The following is a 24,985-nucleotide window of genomic DNA, read 5'->3' on the forward strand; positions in this document are numbered from 1 at the left end:
AACAGGTAGACTGAGAAATAAAAAGAAAACCCTGTTTTTAGATGCCACATCGATCCTTTTAAAAAGATAAGACAAAAGAGAACCTTACCATTATGTCCTTGATTTCATTTTCTTGCTCTTTGGGAAGTGTGGTGCTTAAATGGCAGAATGTGGTAGCAACTCTACCCTGGTTGTTATGGAAAATCCTTGCCACATTATACTCATAGCTAATTTAAAGCTGTATTGGACTGAAAGGGCAGGGGGTCGGGGGAGAGCTGATCATTTCCATGTCACTTTGTAATTGTACCTAAAGAACAATTACCTGCTAAACTTACAATGACCTTGGGTTTGAAAAGGGACTCAGATGTCAAGAAGTGAACTCTGTTGCAGATTCTTAGATTCCTCATGTAGGCCATAAGCAGGATAATACAGAGTAAACTGAATAATACTAGATGTATGGCAATACTTCTTTAATACATTAGCATGAGGACTTGGGGGGGGGGCTGGGTTAGAGCACACACCATTCTCTTCTATAAGCAACCACGAGCATAGTGGAATACTGGTGGTAGTCTTTACCAGGACAGCCTAGGATTGTTAATAATGTTAAGAATCTCTCCATGCTCTGAAAAAGTGCAGAAGTCTTAATTTTTTTGTTCCCTAAACAAAGTTTTTTGTTCCCTGTATTTTTCCTTCTGTGGTCATTTCCATGTTGCCGTAAAGTTATGTAGACACCCCAAGTGCTGCTGTGACAACAGTAGGGATCCTAGTCCAAATCTTGCCCTTAGGAAGAGCTGAGGAATGTCACTCTACCTACCAGTTTTTTCTTGCTTTTGGATTGTGCCCCCCTCCTTCTTTTTAATATCCTTTGTTTTTGTTTTTTTGAACAAGGCAATTAATAGTAGTGGCATCTTTGGTGCTCCTCAGTTATCTGAAGTCATTTGCTGCTGCTCTGCATGCCCTCGGCAGTTGCCCCCAGTAACAGTAGCCCCTGGCCTGCTTGAGCTGTAAGGCGGGCTGGGGTGCTGTGATTTTGATGTATATGGGATGCCAGAGCCGAGGGCAGTCCAGCATCAGCACTGCCCAGAACCGCCCAGGCTGGCGATGAGAGCTCGCAGACCATCCTGCCGCATCCCTCTCATTTGACAAGAAGCAGAGATGCCCCAGGCTCCCAGCTATGCCGAAAGAATACGACGAGCTTGACTCTAAGTGGCCCCCATTGTAGCTCAGTGTAGAACAGAATACATCTTTGGAGTTCACTAGTATGTTCATTATGTTCCTCCTGTATCCCAGGCCGTGTGCTAGATGCTGCTGATACAGTGGTGACGCTAATAGATAGGTCCGTGGCCTTGTGGGGCTCACAGTCAGTAGAGGGGATGCAGAGGCAACCAGCAGGTGTATACACACACATGCACACGCACACACGCACACGCACACCCGGCTAGCTGCAGATCATGATGTGCATCTTGAGACCAATAAACAGGAGTGAGAGGGTGAGTTGGGGAGTCTCTTGTTCTCTGCGTGGGGTGCCAAGAGTCCAGGTTCCTGGAAGAAAAGAGGGGAGACATTCCCGCACCTCTCACCACGTCGGAACTTGCCTGCCCCCGTGCATCTAGTCACTTCATCATCTGGTCTTCAGCACGTCTGCTTCATGAGGTGTGCTCTCTCATTTCCTGTTACGCATGTCATTTTCCAACCATCAGACAGCGCTTTGCTACCATATAAGTCCTATCTGTTAAGTAAAAAAGTGGGGGCACTCAAGTCTTACAGAAAGTTAAGTGCTTATTTTAGGTATCTTGTTAAATATCGTCTACTTGACTATTTTGTGACAAATGCTTTTAAACCCTCTGAAAGTTGTGTAATATGCTATGTGATGTAAAAAGATGTATATGCAAAACCTTTATTCTAATAATTGCCTAAAACTTACCATTTGGTATTTTTCTTAATGCTTAGTTGTAACCTAAGACATCCAAAGTGTAATTGAAAAAAGAAAGAGAGAGAGAGAGAGGAAGGAAGGAAAGGAGGGACGGAGGGAGGGAGGAAGGAAGGAAGGAAGGAAAAAAAAAGAAAGAAACCAACCAGTGTAATCACAATCAGATTTTGATGTATCCTTCCTTCCAGAATTCTTTCCTACTTCCAGTGGCTTTAAGAAGGGAAGGAAGGAAAAGGGAGAAAAAACTGATTAAAACTAAAACTGGCTTGGCTGATAAGGGTTGTATCTTATACTCCGAACTAAGTAATGTCGCAAGAGGTCAACTGATCATTACTAAATGATGTTTCTGTACTGGCAAAGGTCATTGTCACAGTTCATGCAGAGCTCCCCGTGCATTGACCTCATGTTTGCATGAAAATCTGGAGACCAACGAAGTGTCCTCCCAGCCTATAACAGGTGCATTTGGGCCCGTGAAATGGTATTTGACCACCTAAGGAAGATGAGCATGTGGAGACAGGTTGTAATGCGTTAGAGAACTTTCTCTCTAGAAAAAAGTGAATGAGAAAACAAGGGTTTGCTAGGGCAAGGGGTGGGAGCTCTAGCAAATAAAAGGTTATACCAGAACCCACTTCCTTTGTTTGTTCTACTAAGTAAAGTCTTGGTAACACTGAATAATTACAGTAGGAAAAGCCTGAATGAGGCCATCCTTTCACTTGTTCAATGAAAGTTAATTTAAGGGACTTAAATTTAAAAGTTAAGTTAATGAGACTTGAGATAGAGCTTGAATTTAGGGATTTTTGCAAATTACCTGTTAGAGGCGATAGAAACAGAAGTGTATTTGTTCCTTAATATGAGAGTGACCTCTCAGTATTTAAGAGTGATTACTGATTAACCAGGGAGTTTCAAATGAGATGTTTACATATTCTGATTTAAAGAACTTGCGCCAGGGGTGCCTGGGTGGCTCAGTCGTTAAGCGTCTGCCTTCTGCTCAGGGCGTGATCCCAGGGTCCTAGGATCGAGCCCCGCATGGGGCTCCCTGCTCCACTGAGAGCTTGCTTCTTCCTCTCGCACTCCCCCTGCTTGTGTTCCCTCTCTCGCTGGCTCTCTCTCTCTCTGTCAAATAAATAAATAAATAAAATCTTTTAATAAATAAAATAAAATAAAATAAAATAAAATAAAATAAAATAAAATAAAATAAAGAACTTGTGCCAGCTGAGTGAGTGCTGGCTTGGGGTGAGCTGCGAGCAGAGCAGAGTTGGGGCTGCTGTATCAGAGCATCGTGACTTCAGCTGGAGAAACTTCCTTCCCATGTGAAGCTCCCCAGAGCATCCTAGGGGTTGTGCCCAGCGGGGGACAGTAAAGCCACCTCTGCCACACGTTTTCCTCTAAGAGACTGGGAAAGAAAACTGACACCTAGAAAGAAAGGTTGTCTGACCCCTGTATTCCAAACAAACCCAGACAGTGGTACTTGCCCCCACAAATGATCTTTGTGGCCAAACTGATGAGTGGCAGAGACAGACTTAGCCTGCCTCTGGAGCCCACTCCTTTATTTCCATTCCTTAAAGTAGGATGTTTTTTAGGCGGAGATCTGTGGGTTTGCTACAGGCCAAGGATGTGAGCCATTGGCTGCTTGGGGTACAGCAGCTCAGTGTTGTAAGTATAAGTCAGCTGCCAACACTTCAGTTGGAAGATTTAAAAATCCACATGTCTACCTTCTCTCGGAAAAATCAGAAGATCTGGCAATATTGGTGGCCCGCCCCTCTGGTAAAGGAAGCTTCCATCAGACAGGTGTGCACTGTCTCGTCTGCCACAGACCTCATCATTCTCCTGTGCTGTTTTCCTCACACTGTGGCAGCATATCCATTGCCATCAGTCTCATACCTGGCCCCTGTGGGCAGAGTTTGTGATCTCTGTTGTATGATCTTAAACTGCTAGGGGAATACCATCACGGTTGTCTGTAGAAGGTTGAGTGAATCAAGTGTGAACACAGATCAGTGTTTTCTGACAGTAAATATGAAGAATGATTCAAGATGGGTTGGGTTAGTGGACTTTTATGCCTCTGCTTTGTGTCAAGCATTGTAAGACCAATGTAGGGTAACCATATTATTTGTCATTCAAGCTAGGACATGTTTGAGAATGGAAGAGGGGATGCCATCATTATTCATTATGGTAGGAAAACAGGTGTAGAGCAGGGCTGTCCTGGCCATGCTAGAGGCAGGAATATAGCCATCCTAGGCTTATGGGACATGAAAAAAGGATGCTTATATTCCAGGAACCAGGGTGAGTGAAGTGAAGGTTTACAAGAGGGGCTCACATGGAGACTACAGTGGTATAGAGATGGTTCTAGAAAAATTGGGCAAGGCTTTGCAGAGAAAGGAGGCTTTTAGGTGAGTCCTTGAGTATGACAAGGGCTTTGAGAGGTAAAGAAGGGTCCAGGAGAGCAATTAAGGTAAAAGGCATAACCTAAAGCAAGAAGATTACTTGTGTATCTTAATAGTTTGGAAATGGGCAACTGTGTGGCTGGAGCAGACAGTGCTTGGAGGCAGACAGTGAGAGAGGAGATAGGCCAGGTAGACCTAGTCCAAACTAAGTTGAGTCTCAAACATCAAGGTAAGGAGTTGGGACTTGACTTGGAAAAGGGCAAGAAGATAACTCTTGGCATTATGTATGGGATGGACTGAGAAAAAGATGGAGATAGGGAGGTGAAGGAGGGAGCCTCCTTGAGAGTGATCCCCTGTGGGAGGTGGAGCTGAGCAACCTGGGTGTGGAGAGGGGAAGAAGACGGCTCTGGGCTTCCACCGTGGCAGCTCCGTTAATCTGAGGCAAATGGCGTGGGTTTGAGAGAAACTTGGTGACTGGTTTTGGTTGTGCTGAGTTAGAGCCCTGGAATTCAAGAAAAAAGGGTCAGGGCTGGAGATGAAGTTTGGGAAGCCATTAGGTGGGAGTGTAGGTTCAAGCCAAGAGTCTGAATGGGTTTGTTTAGGAAGAGAAAAGGGGCCAGCACATGACTTCAAGGAAAACTTGGAATAGGGATGAGGAGAGGGGAAAGTCAATAAAAGAGACTGAGGAGAAGTTGAGGAGAGAGGTGTATATATAAACAGGATATGAGTGGAAATTTCCAGAGTCAGCGAAGGGAGCCTGAGGGAGCCATGTCAACAGGGCCATGGAACAGCACAGAAGGACAACCCTGGTGAGGTGGCGTGAGCTTGCGGTGCTTTCATTTAGCACAGGTGTATTATTTGGGTTTTGCCACATAACAAATTGCCCTGAAACTTAGTATCTTAAAAGCAGCAATCGTTTTCATTTGTTCTTGATTCGGTGGGTCAGCTGAGCAGTTCTAGGCTGAGCCAGCGTGGTCCATCTCTGGTTTGCTGGTGTTTCCTTGGGGCCTCACTTGGAACAGTTGTGCCCTCTTGACACGTGCTCTGTCCTCACCCAGGAGGCGAGCCCAGGCTTCCTCACATGGTAGTCTAAGAGCTTCCAGCAGCAAAAGAGGGCCAGCCGCACGCAAGGCACTTACCGAGCCTCTGCATGGTGCGTTTGCTAATGATCCAGTGGCCAAAGCAGGTCACATGACCAAACCGAGCTTCAAGGGCATCGAAATAAGCCCTTGAACAGGAGAAATATTGTGGCCGTTTTTGTCAGTCTGCCCTGACAGGTGGGAATTTCTTGTAACGCTTGGCACGAGGAGCTGTTTGATACTTGGGGTCGATCGTGTAACTCTGCGTTGAGCCAGGAAGGATTGAAGATCACAGCGGAGCACTTTCCATTCTGATGACCTATCTGATTGTAGAGGAGATTGTTTCAGTCCTGCCCAAACGAGAGCCCAAGTGCAAGGGACAACAGTAACACCCACATTCATGACATGAAGCTAAAGACAGTGCTATGCCCAGTTCAAAACTCAGATGTGAGTTCCCTCTCTCCGAGCAGCTTGGTCGGATTTGCAGCAATCAATGAATAGTAAACATGGCTGCCATTAATTGGTGCCTGCCTTGTGCCCAAACTATGGCAAGCACTTTATACCCATGAACTCTGTGATCCCTTCAACAACCTAACAAAGTCCTGTCACTGTCCCAGTTCTGCAGATGAAGAAACTGAGGACCAGAGATGAAGTGACTTGCCTAAGGGCATCAATTTAGTGAGGGAACCAGGAATTAAAAACAAAAACAAAAACTGTCAGGTCACTGGCTCCCCTGACTGAGCAGCGGTAGCAAGTGCAGAGACACCCACGTGCACACCTCCCCCCACCCCCCCATAGCCCTGATGCAGTCCGTCCTCTTTATGTTGAAGTCCTAGTCTCTCATGTGTACTGACTTGGGATCTGCCTGCTTCCCAGAGTCCGCATGGGCACCGTGCTACTGGCCTCCCTTTGCCGTTCACCCAGATTCGTTGAGAGCAGATTGATTTTAGGATATTGAAAACAGTTGTAGAGCATCGGAAGGAGGTATTATCTGGCTCAGTCTGGATAATTTTTTTTAAAGATTTTATTTATTTATTTGAGAGAGAGAGAACACACAAGCAAGGAGAGGGGCAGAGAGACAGGGAAAAGCAGACTCCCTGCTTGAGCAAGGAGCCCAACTTGGGGCTCCATCCCAGGACCCTCGCTGGGATCATGACCTGAGCCAAAGGCAGATGCTTAACCGACTGAGCCACTCAGGCGCCCCTGGATAATTTTTTAGACTGGCTTTAGAATTTACTTATATTAGCTAAAATTACCAGCATCACATGATAAAAGAGTTCTTTGTGTCAAAATTTTGCTTTTAAGGAATTAGAGGAATAATGGGAAAAGAGTATTTGTGAATTCTCTCCCCCACCTGTTTAAGTTTATACTGAAGTATCAGAGAGTAAGCAGGACATATTTAAAGTGTACAGTGTGATAAGTTTTCACGCACACACCCACACCCCTCATGAAACCATCACCATAATCAGGGAAACCTCTGTCATTCTAAAAAGTTCCCTCATTCCCCTTTGAAGCCCCTCCCATCCCTCCCCTCTGTTCCTCACCAGTCCCCAGACGACGATTATTTGCTTTCACCTACTATAGATTAGTTTGAATTTTATAGTTTTATATGAATGAAATCATACAGATACGTACTCTTTAACCTCACTTCTTTCACTCGGCATAATCGCTTTGAGATTTATCTGTGTTGGTTGTGTGTACGGTTTATTCCTTTTTATCACTTTTTAAATTTTAAATAAGAAAAGGGAACGCTTTTTTTTTTTTTTTAAACTCTGAACTTGGGCCAGGACTATTGAAGTTACCTACCAAATTGTACATTAACCAACTAATGCTAGTGATGAGTTAATCTGTAACTTCATCTGTTAGCTGTTAACGTGACCCCCAAACCTAACGTCCTCTTGACTGTCAGGCCCTGATCCTGGCCACACTTCCTCTCCAGGCTAGAACCCAAGTGGGGTTGGGGGCTCAGGGAGCCCGGTATTTCTGAGTCTCGGTTGGGCCCTGCCCATCATCAGACCTTAATGTAGCCTGTCTTGATGCCACCACAAGAAGGGGAGGGGGGTGCTATGTATGTGATGGGGTGAGCAGCCCAATGGTGGGGGCCGGGTGCTGGGTGCTCCGGGCAACTCTGTGTTTCAGAAGTTCGAGTTATGCAAATGTCCTAATCCCAGCATATGCGGGAACATTGGGGCCTTCTGTTATTATGCAAAAGGACTCACTTTAATAGTGAGCTCCATCAGTACATTTGAAATTATCTTAATTTACACTTCTTTTCAAGACTCCACCTCCTTTGTAAACTAATGTACACCTGTCTGCTAGCAAGTGCATTATGGTCAGCCTCCTTCCTTTCACAGGTCAGTTGTTCGACAGTTCTCTCCTTAAGCCATGGGCGTCAGATCGCCCAGTACAGGAATGTTCTAGTAACAACTGCTTAAAATAATACACAAAATATTTATGTTCTTCGTAATGGGTACTAGTTAAATATATCTTTCCCTTATTTTTGGAAAACTAACATTGGATTCCCCCTCAGTTTTGATTTTTTCCCCCAGAAGAAAAACTTGGACATGACAAAACCTAACGGACTCTAAAAAAGTGTGGGGCAGGGTTGACAGGATGCAGTTGGCTCAGAGCTGAACGCCCTCCCCCTGCTGCCAGGATTCTCTGACCTCGGGAAGTCACTGTATCCTTTGCAAATCTAGGATGTGGGACTAGGTGCTCTTTAATCCCATTCCAGGACTGAGAGGCACTTAATCGATTCACATGGACCACAGTCAAGGTCACTGTTGCCTAACAGGCCCCTCTGTCCCTCTGCATGAGGACTGCAGTGACTCTTCAGGTGGGCCTCATCGGCTTCTGGGGCCAGGAAGCAGGCTCAGTCTCTCTCCAGCTTTGGTTCAATGGCCCTTTCAAATGTCCCAGGCACCTGGAGGGTATGCAGTTGGACTTGGTTAGCCTCAGAACGATGCCAGCCAGTCCCCCGTGCCTGCCATAGTTGGGCGCCTGTCGAGCCAACGTTGGCATATTCTGTAACTATCTGCTTGTTTGGGGTGGGGGTGGGGGGTTACATAGCACTTGCTGTTTTAACTCTCTCCACTTACCCACAAACCAGACTGCCAAACTCCTGGATCATAAAACAAAGCGTAAGCACCTGGATCGTGACCCAGCTCTTTTCCTGTTCTTCTTTTGAGACTTCCCCAACAGGAAAGGCTCTGGGTAATTGATAGAGATTATCCCTGATTCCCTTAATGTAACCTTTTTACTCTTTCCTTTTCCTGGGATTAAGCTGTTCCTTTGCAAGAAGTCCTTTTCTTAATGACACAGTCATAGACCTGTTATTGACCAAAGGAAGTGATCCAGCCCAACCCCACCTTCTGTGGCTCCTGGTCCCTTTGCGCTCTTTCATCTTAAGGACTTTTAAAGTCATTAACTGGGGTTTTCAGTTTTCTGCACTGTTAAAGGTTATCAGACTATACTTTAAAATTAATCTGCCTTCTTGAAACAAGAATTGCCCATACATTCGTAGATGGATGTGAGCATCCGTACGGAGTAGGTGTTCTAGCATTTGCTGAGTGAGCGTTCCAAGGCAGCATGCCCGCACTGCTGGGGTGTGCCATCCACAGGGTGACGAGGGAGGTCTGACGGAAAGCGGAGACATGAGGACCCTTGTCGGCAGGCCCCTTTTTTCCTCCTTCTCTCTCTCTTTTCCTTCATTCAAGGAGTATTTCTTGCTGTTCATGCCGGTCCCCTACTCCTTGAGAAGAAGGACTAGATCTTTTAGGATGGGTCTTTTCAGCATACAGTTGTACCTTCCTGGTAGGTGTTCAGCATATATGTGTTAAATTAATAAGCCCTGGGGGGGCGCCTGGGTGGCACAGCGGTTAAGCGTCTGCCTTCGGCTCAGGGCGTGATCCCAGCGTTCTGGGATCGAGCCCCACATCAGGCTCCTCCGCTGGGAGCCTGCTTCTTCCTCTCCCACTCTCCCTGCGTGTGTTCCCTCTCTCGCTGGATGTCTCTCTCTCTGTCAAATAAATAAATAAAATCTTGAAAAAAAATAAAATAAAATAAAATAAATTAATAAGCCCTGGGGAACACAGTCACATTAGGTGTTTTGCCCGGAAGTACATAGCCACCCGAATGAACCTTATTTGCAGGGGTCAGGGAACCCCTTCCAGAGAAAATGAAATTTTGGTCAGTGACCCAAAAATGTCAGTAAACCATAGGGGCTTTGCGTGGATGCTGTGTTGTGTCCCAGAAGCTAACCTGTGGGCATGCTGACTGCCACCCAGAGAAAGACTAGTTAATAAACGGTGGTCAGTGTTTATACTGTGGCCGTGAGAGCGACCGTAATGCATAGTCTCCATGGAAGCAAACATCGCCTCCTGTGAACCCCTTCCCTTCGTGGTGCTTGGTGTGTGTCTGCAGGGTCTGCAGCCTCCGCCAGCACCTCGTGGGCCCAGCTCCTGGCTGCCGTCCCTTCTTCCTCACTGGGGCAGCTTCGTCTCCACGAAGCCCTTCCTGACTACACCAACCCATAACGTACACACCCCCACCCGAGCTCATCTATTCCAGACTTGATTCGAGCACCCTTCAAAGCAGCCCCGCACAGCTGAGTTCTGGATTCATTTGTTTGCCTCGCTAGAAACGGTCTAGCTCCATTTCTCTAAGTCGGTAGAGTACGAGCTCTGCACAGGCACGGACCACCCCTCCGCCCCCGCTCCATGTTGCTCTGCAGCCCAAACAGAGGGACGTGGATGGGACCGCGAACCACGAGCGGGAAGTACTGTAGCCATAGCCCCTGGTGGGGGTGCCCAAAAGCATCTTTTCCCTTCACCTCTTGTCCTTTCTTGGCCTGAGCAAGGCCACCTTGGTGCCTAGTCAGAAAGGTGCCTTTCTCCTTCCCCTTCCATCATGGTCACGACAGACTGCTGAGCGTCAGGACTGGAATGCATTTGGAAGGAATGAGAGTTTTAACATGGCCTTCAGCTTGTTGGCCTATAGAAATGGGGTTATAGGACTCGTTCTTTTATTTAGACATTAAAACGAGGCCTTTCTGCGTTTAACTCATATTATGTTTTACAGCCTCACCCATGACCTCAACTGCTACATCTGGTGTCTCTTCTCCACCACACCCCCAGGCCCGGTCACTAGAATTGTTCCTAATGGCAAAAGCTGTCAGGACTTACCGGCAGAGAAGGGGATGTTAGTTGGCAATTGGCATCCAAGTTCTGTGATTTGGTTAATTCCATTCAGAGTGTGTTTGAGGGCTTAGTTCAAGAAAGCATATGTTTTATGAAGAAAAATGGGACTTAAACTTGAAAATGGTGTCCTTGGGATTCACATCTTTCAGAACTTCTATCGTCCTGTTATCACAGAAGACACTTCTGGAACTTGCTTTCTGTTGCTCTGTCCTGCCAGGGAGTAGAGACCCCTGTCTGGGGCCCCGGGACCCATGTGGAGGAGACACCAAAGGCCTGGACCCAGGGAGCCAGGAGGTCCTCTACTGTGAACCCCAAAAGCTAGGCCCCCACAGGATAGAGAACTGTTCTTGTGCCCACAGCCCCCGCCCCAGCATCTGTGTCCCACAGCATTTGCTGTCTTCTGGGTTCCAGGTGCCAATCTAGGTGCCGGTGACCAAGGATGCTTGCGATAGTCACTGCCCCTGAGACTGATTGTGAAGGACCCGGGCTTCTGCTCTGGGCGAGGGAGGCATCATTCTCACAGCCAGAAATCCCAAGAAGCTCAATGGTGTATTGCCTTGAAGTGCATTCTTCTTTCTAACGAGAACTTTCCTTAAGTCTGAGTTAAAATAGCCTAAGCGGGTTTCTAGAAACCAAACAGGAAAACTGAGAAAGGAATCTGGCAATTCTGGGAGGGGAGGAACAAGGGAATGATGAGTTGGGGGGGAGAAGCACACTCCCTGCCCCCCTCTGCCCTCCTTAGGGTCTTGCTCTCTGTGGTTGTCCATCTTGGCTGTGCCGAAGAATCAACCCAGAGAGCTTTCCAACCTACAGAGGCCAGGTCCACCTCCAGCCCAGTGCCCCTCAGTCTCTAGGCAGGGGTCTGCCCCTGTAATTTTAAAAAGCGCCCCAGGACATCCCAGGCTGGGCTGACAGCCACTGGCCGCCGTCTGCTGTTTCGGGCCCTGGCATCATTGCTTGCTGTGAACTGTGATGTTCCTGTGTGTGTATGACATGCAGCCGAGTCACATCAGCGTCCAGAACCCTTCAGAAGGCGGAGTCACTGTGACTCTTGAGTGCCTGCTGCTCTCTGTGTGGGAACTGGGCCTGCAGGAGGATCAGGCAGAGCCCCCAGTATCTCTTTCCTGGAGAGAAGAATCCTGTTTGTAAGCAGTCAAGGGAAGGGCCAGGTGCCCAAAGGAGACACGCATAGCAGATGTGTCCTGTCCAAGGAGGGAGATGGAGCCCAAGCACTTACCACGTGCCAGGCATGTTCTCATCCAGTCTCCCCACATCTCTCAACGACTGTGAGAACACGTCCTGTTAGCACTGTCCCCATTGAACAGATGGAAGCACAGAAAGGCTGTCAAGTCTGCTCACAGTCACAGAGCTGGCAAGGTGAGCCAGGATTTCAGCCCAAGCTGTATGAAGTGACAGTGCCTGCCCCGCCCCTTGCCCCTGGGCAGCGCTGAAAAGAACCTGGGTTGGCCCGTCCATTCACAGGTCCCCTTTAGGCTGTGTTCCTCCTCAATGCCACGTTGCGGGGGGGGGGGGGGGGTCATCAAACTGATTGCACCCAGATAAGAACAGTGTGACTGAGGAGTGGGGGGCGCGCCCTTGGGACTCTGCCCTTCTCTAGAGAGAGGGAGACATTTGGTTCTCTTGTTGTTATAAATGATTCTGGTGTGCAGTTAAGAGATGATGAAACTATATCATTCTGAAATTGTAATACAAAGTCACAGATTCAAGGACACGATACAACAGGGCACATGGGGGACCATTTTGAGACCACCTCGGTAGATTCTTATGAACTATACGGAGTGAAAGTTGCATTGTTTGTGAGCTTGCGTTGGCTCAAATGGCAGTAGATAGAACTCCCTTGAATGAGATAGCCCCTCTGACAAAAACACACATGAGCTTTCAAGCAAGAAACCCTGTACAAAGGTAGAATTTTCCACCCTGCCACCCCTCTTTATGTTGACTGTAGGAGCTGCGTGACATTTGTAAAGGGAGTTGCAAAGACGAGGGAGTCCGGCTGGGTTAGGATAAGCGCTATCAGGAATTCCTTGCGGGACTGGGGACTACAACACATAAGCTGTTCGTGGACTGCTCGGAGTTTCGGCATTCCTGTTGATTTTCCTGCGCACCACATCTCTATCACCCCTGATTACGGGAACCCCTAGCACAACTAGAGTATTTCTGTAGCCTGGGATTACCGCGAGAGGATGAGGTCACATGTCAGCTCTCTACTTTGTGACTTTGGGAGGTAACCTCTGAGCCTCCAGCTGTGAAATGGGGGTCAACAGCCCCTTGACTGCAGGGTTGTTGTACAGAATCAGTGGGCCGTTTGAAAGCACCTACGGCCTTGCCCAGTACGTAATAGGTACTTGGCTTGCTTTCCCTTCTTGGAGTGTGAAGCTTTGGGCCAGTACTGTCCCGAGACCAGGCAAGAAAGGCCCTGCTTCTGAAGCTTCTGGTCACCAGGTGAGGAGTCCCAAGGGGAAACCGCCTTTTGAACCATTCTCAGGACCCCGAATCCCCCCCCCCCCCCCCCAATGAGCCAGTGCTGGCTTCCAGACCTCTTCTCCAGGACCATCCTCTTGGGGGAAGACTGCCCTGGGAGCACACCCCTCTTCCCAAGGAGGGTAGACAGACCTTGGCCACAGGCTGGGGCATTTACTCACATGTGTACAAGCCCTTCAAAATGCAGGGTGGGTTAGGAATCGGCTTTCTCCACCATGAGACATTCTGAAGAGGAACTCTAGGGAGTCAGAGACATCTCAGTTGAACGTGACCTTTCGGGTCTTTATGAAGGTGTACATAAAGATAGAAGGGTAGCATATAATTTATTTCATGGTTTGTTGGCTCTTGTCCCAAGCCCCACAAATGTTAGGAGCAAGCCTGCCTCAGACATGCAAACATTCTTTCATCCAGACTCTCTTCCTCCTAATACAAATAAGAAAAGCATATAATTAGAATAATCTCGGTTCTTCAGACAGTTTCCCACCTAACGCAGGAATTCCCAAACACTTTCCTTTGCCCCATCATAAGCATTACCCTGGTGCTGGTGAGAAAGCTTCTGGACCTTCACCACTCCAACCAAACCAGGAGAGGGGCCCCAGAATGTGCATTTGACAGTCATCCCAGAGGCTTTCTGAGGCTTGGGCTCAGTGGTTCTCAGCCCTACCTGGATTTTAAGACTAACTGGGAAACTTTTAGAAAAAATATTGCTGCCAGGGTTCCATTCCACAGAGATGAAGTCATCATCGCTAGGGGCGGGGCCCAGGCATGAGTATTTTTTCAGTCTCCCCAGTTGCCTCCTCAGTGGGCCACGGGTGACAACCAGGTCTCTGCTGCGTGATGGCTGCAGTAGGCAGGAGCTCAGCCCTCACCCTCAGAGTCTGTCCACTTCTCTCTGCAGAAGGGAGGCTGTCGGGTGGTCAGACTCTGTAGGCACTGTTGTTCCTCGTGCAGCCCAACTACGCCACCTAATTAACACTTGTTTCGCTTATTAAACAAGTGTTAACCTGTCCTGTGCAGAGAAGGGGGTGGTCCCTTTTAAAGTTTCTAGTTGCTGACTTTGGCCCTGAAGTGGGACTTCTGGAAACTCAACCCAAGATAGCAGCTAACAAGTTCTTCCAAAAGTTTCTCTGCCAGGCGGAGACATCTCATGAAACAACCCAACTTGCAGACGTTTTTCCATAACATCCCTTCACCCAGCCGTGGCCATGGGAAGGAGGGTGTGGACAGGCTTCCTGGGTTTTTGGTGCTCCTTGTCAGGTGTTAAAACAAAGAGGATCATTGTGTTTCTTGGAACTGGTCTGAATGTCTATGTTTAAGATTAAGATCTGGGGAAATGCATTTCCGTTTGAACCCAGTATTTTCTGATTGTGAAAAGGGTACCAACCTGTGCAATGGCGCTGTGACATGGCCATGGATTCCAGCCTTTTCTGTCGGTTCCTTTAATTAGGAGAAATTAAGTGGGGCTGCTACATATTTTGAGAATAAATAACACTATTTAAACTTCGGCAGCCTTAACCACTAACTTAACCGCTGAATTCTCGCTGCTACATGCCTCCTGAATAGATCAGCATAATCTTGACTAGGACTTAAAACGCATCATCTTCGTTCTGGAGCTCAGAACCAGCAGCCGACGGGAGCCTTTGGAGGCTTAATGACTTTAATTATGGCGAGAAGTACCTTCTCCCGATGGGGAGGGGCGCGGCCGGCCGTGTAGGGTCAGCGAAGGCCGGATGGGAGCCCGCCCCCAAAGGCCAGCCGCACTGGGTGGGGAGAAGGGGGGGCGTGGGGAAGCGGAGAGGGAGGGGCCCTGAAGGAGGGCGTGGAGAAGCAGCGCTAGGGGAGGGGGGTTTGAAGCTGGAGGGTGGAAGGGGAGGAGGGACCCTGGGGGGAGGCCGCGGGGGCCTCGGAGTTCTGAGCTGTGTTTGTGGTTTCGGCACTTTGATCTCCTGCCAGCGAAACCTGGAAGGTCAGGCCGGGCTGCAGCCAAGCCCTGGAGCGAGGAGCCGGGTGGAGCGGGCAGAGCTGCGCCACCCACCCGCACCCCCACCCACCTCCTCTCCCACTCCCGGAAAGGGAGCCTGCGTGACCGCCCAGGCGCCCCCGCCCCTGCCCCTCTTTACCCCTGCGGGGCCGTTTTGTGTGCCGATTTCCTCCTTCAGGCCGTGGATCAGGGGCTCCAAATCATGAAAGTAGATTAGCTAAACACCCTCTGCAAGTTCGGTTTGGTGGAACCGTTTATATTGCATCTGCTTTAAAGAAAGCACGTTAGTTTTTAAGCTAGGTGCACCCCTTCCTCTCGACCCTGTCCCAGAGCAGCAGGTGATTGGTCTGGTCGTTTTGCGGGTGTTAGGGTCGTTTCCCTCGACACTTCTGACACCCGCCCCCTTCTTGGCACCAGGATTTTCTCACCGGTTACCCATGTGCTCTGGTGTGTGACCTCATTTCCTATGGAATGAAAGGTTTCTGTAGGAAAACAGGGCGCTGGTGAGACCGGCCTTGCAAGCCCCCTTGCCTGGCAAGAGTAGCCCCTGTCGGGCAGTGACTCATGCTTCAGGGAACAGCAGCTGACCAGAATGATCAAGAGCCCGGTGCCTGGGTGGTCACTACTAAGTGAAGAACACGGGGGAGGAGGAAAGGAAAAAGTGAGGAGGGAGGGTTTAAAATCCACCCACCGGCCTCCAGGGGGCGGGGCACAAAGGGACGCAGTGAGTGGCGCCTGTTTGGACGACAGCAGGCCAGGCCAAGAGAGACCGGTGGGTGTCAGGCGTGGCCAGTCTCGGGGACTGTCTAGTTGGTCTCCATCCACGTGCACAGTCCCTGTCCCTCCCCGACCACAGAGCAGGCCCTGCGGCAGTGGCGACAGATGCAGGCTTCTTCCTGGCACCCTACATTCCTGGCAAAGATATGCCCAAGGCTCAAGCCTGAGGCGGATGTGCCTCTCAAGCCTGTGCTTTGGTCTCATTGCCCCAAGCGAGGCTGTCATTGAGTTTGGGAATGTGAACTCTTCCACCAGTTCCCCCAGAAAGCCAAGCTTCCAGTCTTCAACCAGGTGGGGACGGCAGACTGGTATCTGCTCACTTTCCCTAGACAGGCCCCCATGGGTGCGGGCCCATCTTTCTCCACAGGTTTCAAGGTGTTCCGTAGGCTCCACCAGTCTTTTAGACTGAAGAAAAGCCAGGGTCCCCTGAGTGATAATGGGAGGAAACTGTAAAAATCTGCATCTCCTGCGGTCTGTTCCTGTGAATTTGCCCAAGGGTAGTCATTTGGTGAAAGTTTGCCTCTGGTCAGAGTTCTAAAAGGAGCTTGCATTCCTCCAGAGAGTGGAAGGAACAAACGTTACAGGCGCGCAGGCTTGTTTTCTAAGAGCTTTGACATCAGAGATGTGCTCACACAGGGGCCTTGGGGCCTGATGAAGATCCACGGTGAGGCAGAGCCACGTGCCGTGGCTGGGGTCGAGGTTGCCCGGAGACAACAATGGCGGCATTAGAACTAACCCCCGGTAGGAGAGGCCCGTCCGCAAACGCTGCGGCAGCAGATGTGCCTGCGATGAATAAACCAAATCCTGAAAGTCCCAAATTCGCAGACTCTTGAGTTCGAAGAAGATCTGGTAGAGAACAGACCTTTCTCAATTTGAGAGTCAAAGGAAACGGGAGATGAGGTGGCCAGGAGTTAGCTACCGACTGCACTTGGCGGCGTAGCAGGGGCCCAGGTGTTTGATGCTAACCCCGAGGGCAAAAGCTGATCTTTTTGGGTTAATCAACAAACATTTCTTGGCCATTTACCCTGTGCCAGGCCCTTTGCTGGGTTCTGGGAATTCGGCAGGAAAGAAGTCTGACACGTTGGCCGCCCTCTAGTGAGGAGCTCTCTGAGTAAACAATTACAGTGTGATGTCATAAGACCTGCAATGGTGGGGCACAGTCAGGCCCCCGGCAGTAACAGTGTGGAGGGAATAACACCTAAGTCGACCAGAGTTAGAAGAGGTAAAGGCTAGCGGGTGTGGGGGAGGTAGGGTGTTCGTCAGCAGCGAGGATGCAGGCCATCAGAGAACTAGTAGAAGGTCAGCCCGGTTAGACTCGGGTTGGAGTGTGGAGTTTGCCATAAGCAGCGGGGAGGTCACAGCTTACGCTAAGAGCAGCACAGTTATTCAGGAAGAGTGGTGCAGGTCAGAGCTGTGATTTAGAAAGGTCCCTCTGCTGCTGGGTAGAGATCGCACTGGGGGGCAGCTGGGATGGGCTAGGGAACCCCCAAGGGAAAGTGTTGTGACTCATGTGAGAAGTCGGGTGGCCTGGCCAGGGGGGCAGCAGTGGGGATGGAAAAACGATGGATTTGGAAGATGGAATCAGCAAAACTTGGCAAGCGGTGAGTGTAGGGGTGAGGACAAAGGTTTAGCTTGGCCCCTGTGAGCCTAGGTGATAGAAGGGCAAGGACTGGACGAAGGATAGGCCCACGGCAAGACCCCGTGCATCCCTATCAGCCTGAGCAAGAAATGACCCACAGATGCCCAGGACAGTGGGCTCTGCTTTGGAAATAGCCACAGAAGGAACTTGGGGGCCCAAGTTGTAGCAGATTGCTGATACCAAGTCAGAGGAACTAATAAGCCCTGGGACTCTGGTGCCATTTTGGATTCTCTGCAATAATGGTTTCTGCCACTTTGGGTCACACTGCTCTGTAAGTGTATCAGAGGAGAGCTCCAAGTGAACACTCTCTTGGGTAAAAAGAGATCTCCACAGCCTCATCCTGCTCCTTTCTAAGCAAGATCTCTTTTGCCAGGACAGCAGGAAGTGTGTCATGACAGGCACTTCTAGAAGGTCCCGGATTGTGTCTTTCTCGGGATGTCTGGCACAGTTGGACCTCTTGAGTAGTTGTCAAATTGAACTATGTAATTGAATGTTTTCATACCAATTATTGGTATGAAAAATGCCAATCTCATTTAGATTGCAGTGCGTGTATTCTCTACTTGTTTTCCAGCTCAAAATGTAGATCCCTGTCATACTCTCAGCCTTCTATCCGTACCTTAGAGCAGGGCAATGAACAAGGGGTGCTGTTCCTCTCTCGTTGGCATACCACGCACTGTGGAGCAGTGGGTTCCAAGACGTCTTCCAGAGAAGGGAGGGTGTTGACAGGAGTTGCTGCAAAATGATTCTGTATCCCAAAAAATGGCGGCTCCCAGGGAGATAAGAGCCCCTAGCATGCCAGTGTGCTCTGTAGATGTCAGGGGTCACTCTGGAATATGTAGCATTTCTCAAAGGACACTGATCAGGAAAATCTCATCCTGTGATACGTACTTTGGCAAAAGCCTCAGTAGAGACAGGAGATAACTGAGCCCATGTTCATCATTTCTTTTTTTTTTTTAATAATAATTTTTTTTTATTATGTTAGTCACCATACAGTACATCCCTGGTTTTTGATGTAAAGTTTCATGATTCATTACCTGCGTGTAACACCCAGTGCACCATGCAATACGTGCCCTCCTCAATACCCATCACCGGCCTATCCCATTTCCCACCCCCTCCCCTCTGAAGCCCTCAGTTTGTTTCCCAGAGTCCATAGTCTCTCATGGTTCATTCCCCCTTCTGTTTACCCCCCCTTTCTTCTTCCCTTTTCTTCTCCTACCGATCCTCCTACTTCTTATGTTCCATAAATGAGTGAAACCATATGATAATTATCTTTCTCTGCTTGACTTATTTCGCTTAGCATTATCTCCTCCAGTCCCGTCCCTGTTGCTCATTTCTTACCCATTTGCCCTCCGAATGAACCGGCCCGACTATTCCTGGGGCCTCCCCTTCCCTCTTCAGAGAGGGCTGTGCTTACTTTGCTTGCAGAGTGTGTGCTCGCTGAGGGCAGGGATCTGGCACGTGCTGCTTCCTGCTGTCTGTATCCCCAGGGCCTGGCACACAGGGGAACTGGTTAATTACTACTGTTAACAAATAAATGAGTAAATGGCACTACAAAGAAAATGAAACTCTGTTCCCACCTACTATGTTAATTTGTTGAGTATGGACCATGCCCAGGGCAATCTGCTTTGTTAGGCTTTATGGGACACACAGACTAGTCAGTAAGATCTACTTCCGGGCTCCTTAAGACCCCGAGGGCAGGTTAGCCCAGCACCCAGGCCAGCCGTTTACCTGTAAGATGTCTGTGCCCTCTGACTAGGCAAGACCACTCGTAGCTATTTATTTAGTGATAGATGCCACTAGGATGTGAGTATGAGAATAGAAATATGGCACTGTTTATAATAGAGAAAATGTAGAAATCTGCTAAATGCCCGTCGGGGAGATAGTCTTAAGCTCAGGTACAAACATATAATGGAATAATCTATGTAGTTGGTAAGAAGAATGACATTTTAAAAATATAAATGCATATAAATTGTGGAGTAAATTGTTAAGGTGGGGGAGGTACAGAATATACACACAATTTATTAGTAAGTTTTTTTAAGTGTATTTTGTTATGTGAGTGTATATGTGCAGTTTATTCCTGCTGATGTATGGGTTTAAAAAAAAAAAAACCAACATGGAAAGATATAAACCACACTGTTAATGTTAATAAAGCCTGGGGTACGGGGGTAATAGGTGAGTTATTTTTTGCTTTCAATTTCTAAATTATTTAAAAGTATTCACATTAAGCACATTTTACTTTTATAAATCACAAAACCACGGAAGATGATTATACTTGAGAGGAAAGTGCTTCATAGAAAGTCGTAAGCGGCAGAAGAGAAATCCTTGGAAATATTAGGACCCAGAGAGGGAGAAGAGCTGCTTTAGGCTGTAGAGAACTTGTCAATCTTATGGGAGGGGAGGCACATGAGCTTAACTTTGAAAAATCAGCAGGTATGATCAGCACGTGGTAGCTCGCCCTGGAGTATCTTTCTGCATATGAGGCATATACAGAGTTGCTCTCAAACTGACTTCCTTCTCCTGGCCAGCTCACCACAAGTCACTTTACCCAGAAGTTAAATGTGTCGACAGATTTGTCTTGTAATATCTGCGCCATCCTCTTTCGTCATTACAGATAAATTAAGAGTTGAGTGGGTTTATTATAAGGAGGGGCATTTAAAGCCTATGTGGATTGTATTATGGCTCTTACAATAATCTTCGTATGCGTTGGCCCTGGGCCTTCCTTCTAAGGAAATTGGAAATGTAAGCCACAATTTGTTCAATGTAGCATTAATTATCATAATAAAAAACTGGAATAGCTCATATCAAAAATACACGAGTGACTATGTGAATGGATATTTCATAGCCTTAAAGTTGTCTATAAGGAATTTTTAATGACTTGTTGGAAGCTTATGGTAAGTGTAAAAAAAAAACCCAAAAACACACAAAACCAAAATGAAAAAAAGTCTGCTGGAGCCTCCACATGTCAGAACTTCCTTATAAGAGGTTAAAGACTCAAGTCTTCCTATCAGCACTAAAAATCCAATTTCCTTGGTTATGATATGGTCAGGAGTTTGGGACAAAGATTTTTAGTCTTTTGGGTTATCTCCGATTAAGATGGTATTCTATCAAAGATTTCCTGTAATAATATTAGGCACTAGGGTCACCACATCCAGCTCTGGACAAACGGATAAACGACAGTGAAAAATGGAGTCTGTGCCCAGAGGCTGCTGGGAGTAACCAAGTCTGGGTGTAACTGCACACACCGGGGAGAGTGCCAGATCCATTCCTGATTGGAATTCCAGAATTTAGTTGGAATTGAAGCACACAGGAGGCTTTGCGTTCTCCCACCCACAAGGTTGTAGTGGGACTGTTCCCCTCCAAATGCCTCATTCCCATCCAGAAATTCGAGACCCAGACATATCGATAGAAGCGCCTTCCTTCGGGGAAAACCACATCCATGTTCAGGGAGCAGCAACCCAAGAGTATGGTCCAGGCAGTCTTTCCTTCATTCAGGACAAATGTTTATGGAATAACCGTAGGAGACTTGCATTGCAGTAAGTGCCAACCACAGTAGGACCCTGCCTCCCGGGGCTTGAAATTTTGTACTTGGCAAAGTGTTAAGTGTGCAGATGTTTGCATTTTGATACTTGTGTCAGTGGCTGTGGACATTGTCTAGCCTTGGGTCTTGCAGTCCTGTAAAGGTGAATAAAGGACCATGACAACCTTTTGTTCCCCGGGCTTCTAGTCACCGGCTGGCTGGTGTTGACCTGCCCACCTGCCCTTGCCTGACCGAGGCCGCAGAGGTGATGGAGGTTGTGGGGGAGGGGCAAGGAGGAGGGAAGGGCATGGAAAGGGCAGGAAAGGCAGGGAGGGCCTTGAGCTGCTTTGAGGAGGCCTGCCCAAGACTTCCCACCTGTTTTCTGCTCTTCACACCCTTCTCTGCCCTTCTTTCCACGCCGGTCTGTGCACAGTTCAAGGGTAACTGCCCTCCGCAGCTGTGGCCCAGTTCACCCGTGACCTTCATCTAGCCACATCCAGCAGGCTGCGTCTTTTCCATTCTTTCTTTGAAACAGCCTTATCTTGAGAGTTTTGTGACTTTATAAAGATAGGGTTTCTGATGATCACAAGACCACTAATCTCCCAACTATGTAATCTCCCAATCTATGGTTTAGATTTGTTTTGAAACAGTATTCAGGGGCAGGGTTGGCGGGGAAGGGGGGGGGTTGCCTGGGTGGCTCAGTCTGTTAAGCGTCAGACTTGATCTCGGCTTAGGTCTTGATCTCAGAGTCGTGAGTTCAAGTGCCTTGTTGAGCGTGGAGCCTACTTAAGAAGAAAAAAAAAGAAAAGAAACAATATTTGGGCCCAAGCTAGACTAGGTAAAACGATGAAATGATCTCAGGAATATGCCTCGTCTATTTTTAAACTGAAAATGTGAGGTGAGGGGGAAAATATGACCAAGTAGTGGTCTGTGTTTTTTAATTTGCTTTGGGAATAGTATAATAAATGTGTCATTTTCTAAATCTGGATTATTCATGGCCTATTTTAAATCCCAGGCCAGTTCTCAACAGGACCCTGGGTTGACTCCCCTCCTGTCTAGTCCTGGTATGGACAGGAAATACAACCTTATTTAATAGCTTCCATTCATTTTTAAAGTAAGTCAACTGTGAGAATTCTCATCTTCTCAAACAAAATATTTGTACTTGGATCCTGTGTATTAGCCGGGTTGTGTCTGAGTTCGTTAAATGGGGGCGGTAAATGGGCTTTAAGCACCTTATTCTTGGCCTGCTGTTCTTACTATAGAAACGAGAGACCTTTCAACCGGCCTAGAGTTTGTTTAAAATGCCTTTTAAAAAGTGCCTGCCCAGGGGCGCCTGGGTGGCACAGCGGTTAAGCGTCTGCCTTCGGCTCAAGGCATGATCCCGGCGTTATGGGATCGAGCCCCACATCAGGCTCCTCCACTATGAGCCTGCTCCTTCCTCTCCCACTCCCCCTGCTTGTGTTCCCTCTCTCGCTGGCTGTCTCTCTCTCTGTCGAATAAATAAATAAAATCTTAAAAAAAAAAAAAAAGTGCCTGCCCAAATGGGTCACGCGTGGCTTGCAGGTCCTTGAGACCTCCACGTTTCCGTGGTGCTGGGAAGTCTGGAAGCGTGAACAGCCACGTGGCTGAAGTAGCCCACGACCCCAGGTCCTGCGGCCTTTCCTCCGGGCGTCAGGCCCTCCAGGTGGGCCGGCATCAAAGCGGGAGGTGCCCGGTGCTACTGATCCGAGGGCACAGTTGCCTGAGGTGCCAGCTGACGTGCTTGATGGTGGCATGAAAGCCAAACAAAGGAGCGAGGGGTCCTGCTTATTACCTCGTTTTCAGCGCTGTTCCTTGGAGCCCCTCTACGTCTAGGGAAGGTTTGGGAAGACTAGGAGGATATCACCTGAGGAGAAGACACAGCGCCTGCTTCCTGTGATCTCTGGGGCCCATGGACTATTGGCCTCAGGTAAAGAGCCTTTTGGAGGAAGGTGACGCCACCTGGCCTCAAACTGTCTCACTGGGCCATCATGTCTTCTCCCACTGGAGGCGGGGAATAGGGCCCCTGTGGCTCTTTCTTCATTGTTCTGGACAGCCCCCTGCCCCTCTGTTGAGTGGCCAAGATTGGGAACTGGGAGGGACCCTACTGGTAATAACATAGGCTTCCTCCTCCTCTTACAGGTGGGAAAACCCAGACTGAGACTCAGATTCACCATCAGCAGCTTGTCACTCCCGACGGCAGCTTGCTGGTGAGGCGGTGGGGTGGGGTGGTCAAGCCGTAGAAGGGACTCGAAATACACCGAGTCTCACTTCAACAAGGAAGAGTCCCAGGGGAAGAAGGACAGCTTCTGCAGCACAGTACCCAGGGTTCCCCGGGCTCGTTATGTTGCTGGGGACTTTGCAGTATCCCTGCTGCTTTGGTACACGGTGCAGGGAATGGTCTGGTAGAAGCTGTGGGATAAGACTGCCCTCTAGTGGGCGTGGGAAGCCATTGGTCCAGCCACTTTCCCGTCTCCTTAGTGGTTCAGTGTTGCCTCCTCAGGCTGCATCTCCGTAGTGATCATTCCCTCAGTTGGAATGCCTTCAATTCAAATTTTATTATTTGTCACGCATTCTGGCTCATAGAGCTGATCTCTGCACACCAGCCATTATTTGCCCATCTTATAGGAGGTTTGGGGTTTTAGTTGTTGTTGTTGTCCCCCCCACTGCCCCACTTTAGAGGTATCTTAATTTTCTAATAAGATCCAGGTTCTTAAAAGCAAGGGTTATGTCTTATGTCTTGTTCTTCCACAGCTTTCATCCTGTTGTCTGCTTAGCTGGGCATGAAATTAGAAGGTTCGCTGGGATAGAAAAGAATCCTCCCTCAAAAAAGAATCCCACCACTTCACATTTGTTCCTAAAACATTCTCATCTCAGCTCTCTGATCCCTAGTTCCCCAAGTGGTTGAATCATCTGAATCCCTCAGAAAACTTCCAGAACTCCGCTTCCTGGGCCTTACTCCAGCCTTGCTGAATCAGTCTCTGTGGTTTGAGCCAGGAAATCTGCTTTACAAACTTCCCAAGTGGCTTTTGATGTGTAGCCAGGTTTGGCAGCCAACTGCTCTAAATCCCCATTTACGATTTTTTTTTCGTAGCTTTTTCCCTCTGACAGCATCTCCAAAGGTCTTCAGCTTATGTCAGTTATTAAAATTGACCATTTTGAGATTCCTTTGGAAATACTCGGTGTGCTGTTCTAACTGCAGTCCTGGCTGACCCGGGAAAGAAGAAGGACCACAAGAGAAGGACCAAAGGCATTTACTTTGGTTGCCAGTGACTCTGTGTTCATAGCAGAAAATACTGAAACCAATACCTTCATGCTGACTGGGCAGGTTGTTGATGTGTTTTTAATGTTTGGCTGGACAGGGAGACAAAGGTTAATCGAGTACCCAGTTACTAATTTTCACCCGTTCTAACTCATCTCGTTCTCAGATTAGCCGTACAATGTAGGTGGCATTGTCCCTTTTTTTACAGATGGGAAAGTTGAGGCTTCGGGAAGTTAGTAACTTGCCCAAAGTCATGGAAGTTGGTGGCTGTCGGATTCTGCATTCAAATACAGGTCTGATTTCCAAGGCCAGCTTTGGAAAGGTAAGAGGACCAAGAGTGCCAACCTGTTCTTTTTAACTCTGCCAGGCCAAGCGGGCAGTGCAGCGAGGAGCCACTGCGGTCATCTTTGACGTGTCGGAAAACCCAGAAGCTATTGACCAGGTAAACTCCGTGGGCCACGCGGCGTGGCCGTCTCCCTGAGAGAAGCCCTTTTAGTTAGCTGGGCTTGTCACGGGGGCGTCCCCCTCACCTCGGGGCTCTGCACTTGTCTGCTGACACTAGAAACCCACGTTTAGACAGCATTCCTTCTCCGAGGCAAGGGTATTGAGAGGCGTGAAGAGCCAGGAAGTTGATGGTTGGGGGGCATTTTCAAAGACCCTTCTGGGCCTTCAGCCTGCCCAGTCCATCCTAAAACAAGCATCATTCTCCGCCTTGTCCTTCA

At 48.4% G+C, this 24,985-nt stretch overlaps 1 protein-coding gene and 1 long non-coding RNA gene across 4 annotated transcripts in view; one reads left to right on the top strand and one right to left on the bottom strand.

Moving 5' to 3' along the window:
• ZNRF3 (zinc and ring finger 3) overlaps window positions 1-24,985 on the top strand; it is a 151,922-nt gene that overhangs the window by 114,742 nt on the left and 12,195 nt on the right. For 2 of the 3 annotated variants that reach the window (XM_045791251.2, XM_087857194.1), the window contains one exon: window positions 24,631-24,705. In XM_045791251.2, coding sequence (XP_045647207.1) covers window positions 24,631-24,705 — 75 coding nt within the window. Of the gene's footprint in view, window positions 1-15,691; window positions 24,706-24,985 lie in introns of those variants that run through there. The other variant, XM_087857193.1, reaches the window with a different exon arrangement.
• Window positions 13,178-15,686, bottom strand: LOC148107429 (uncharacterized). The gene is made up of 3 exons (XR_015722306.1): window positions 15,190-15,686; window positions 14,454-14,506; window positions 13,178-13,492 (listed from the first exon to the last, which is right to left on the bottom strand). It is a non-coding gene; the product is annotated as an uncharacterized LOC148107429 (long non-coding RNA).

Source organism: Ursus americanus, chromosome 30 (genome assembly GCF_024610735.1).
Source record: "Ursus americanus isolate L20-20 chromosome 30, mUrsAme1.1.p, whole genome shotgun sequence".
NCBI classification, from domain to species: Eukaryota; Metazoa; Chordata; class Mammalia; order Carnivora; family Ursidae; genus Ursus; species Ursus americanus.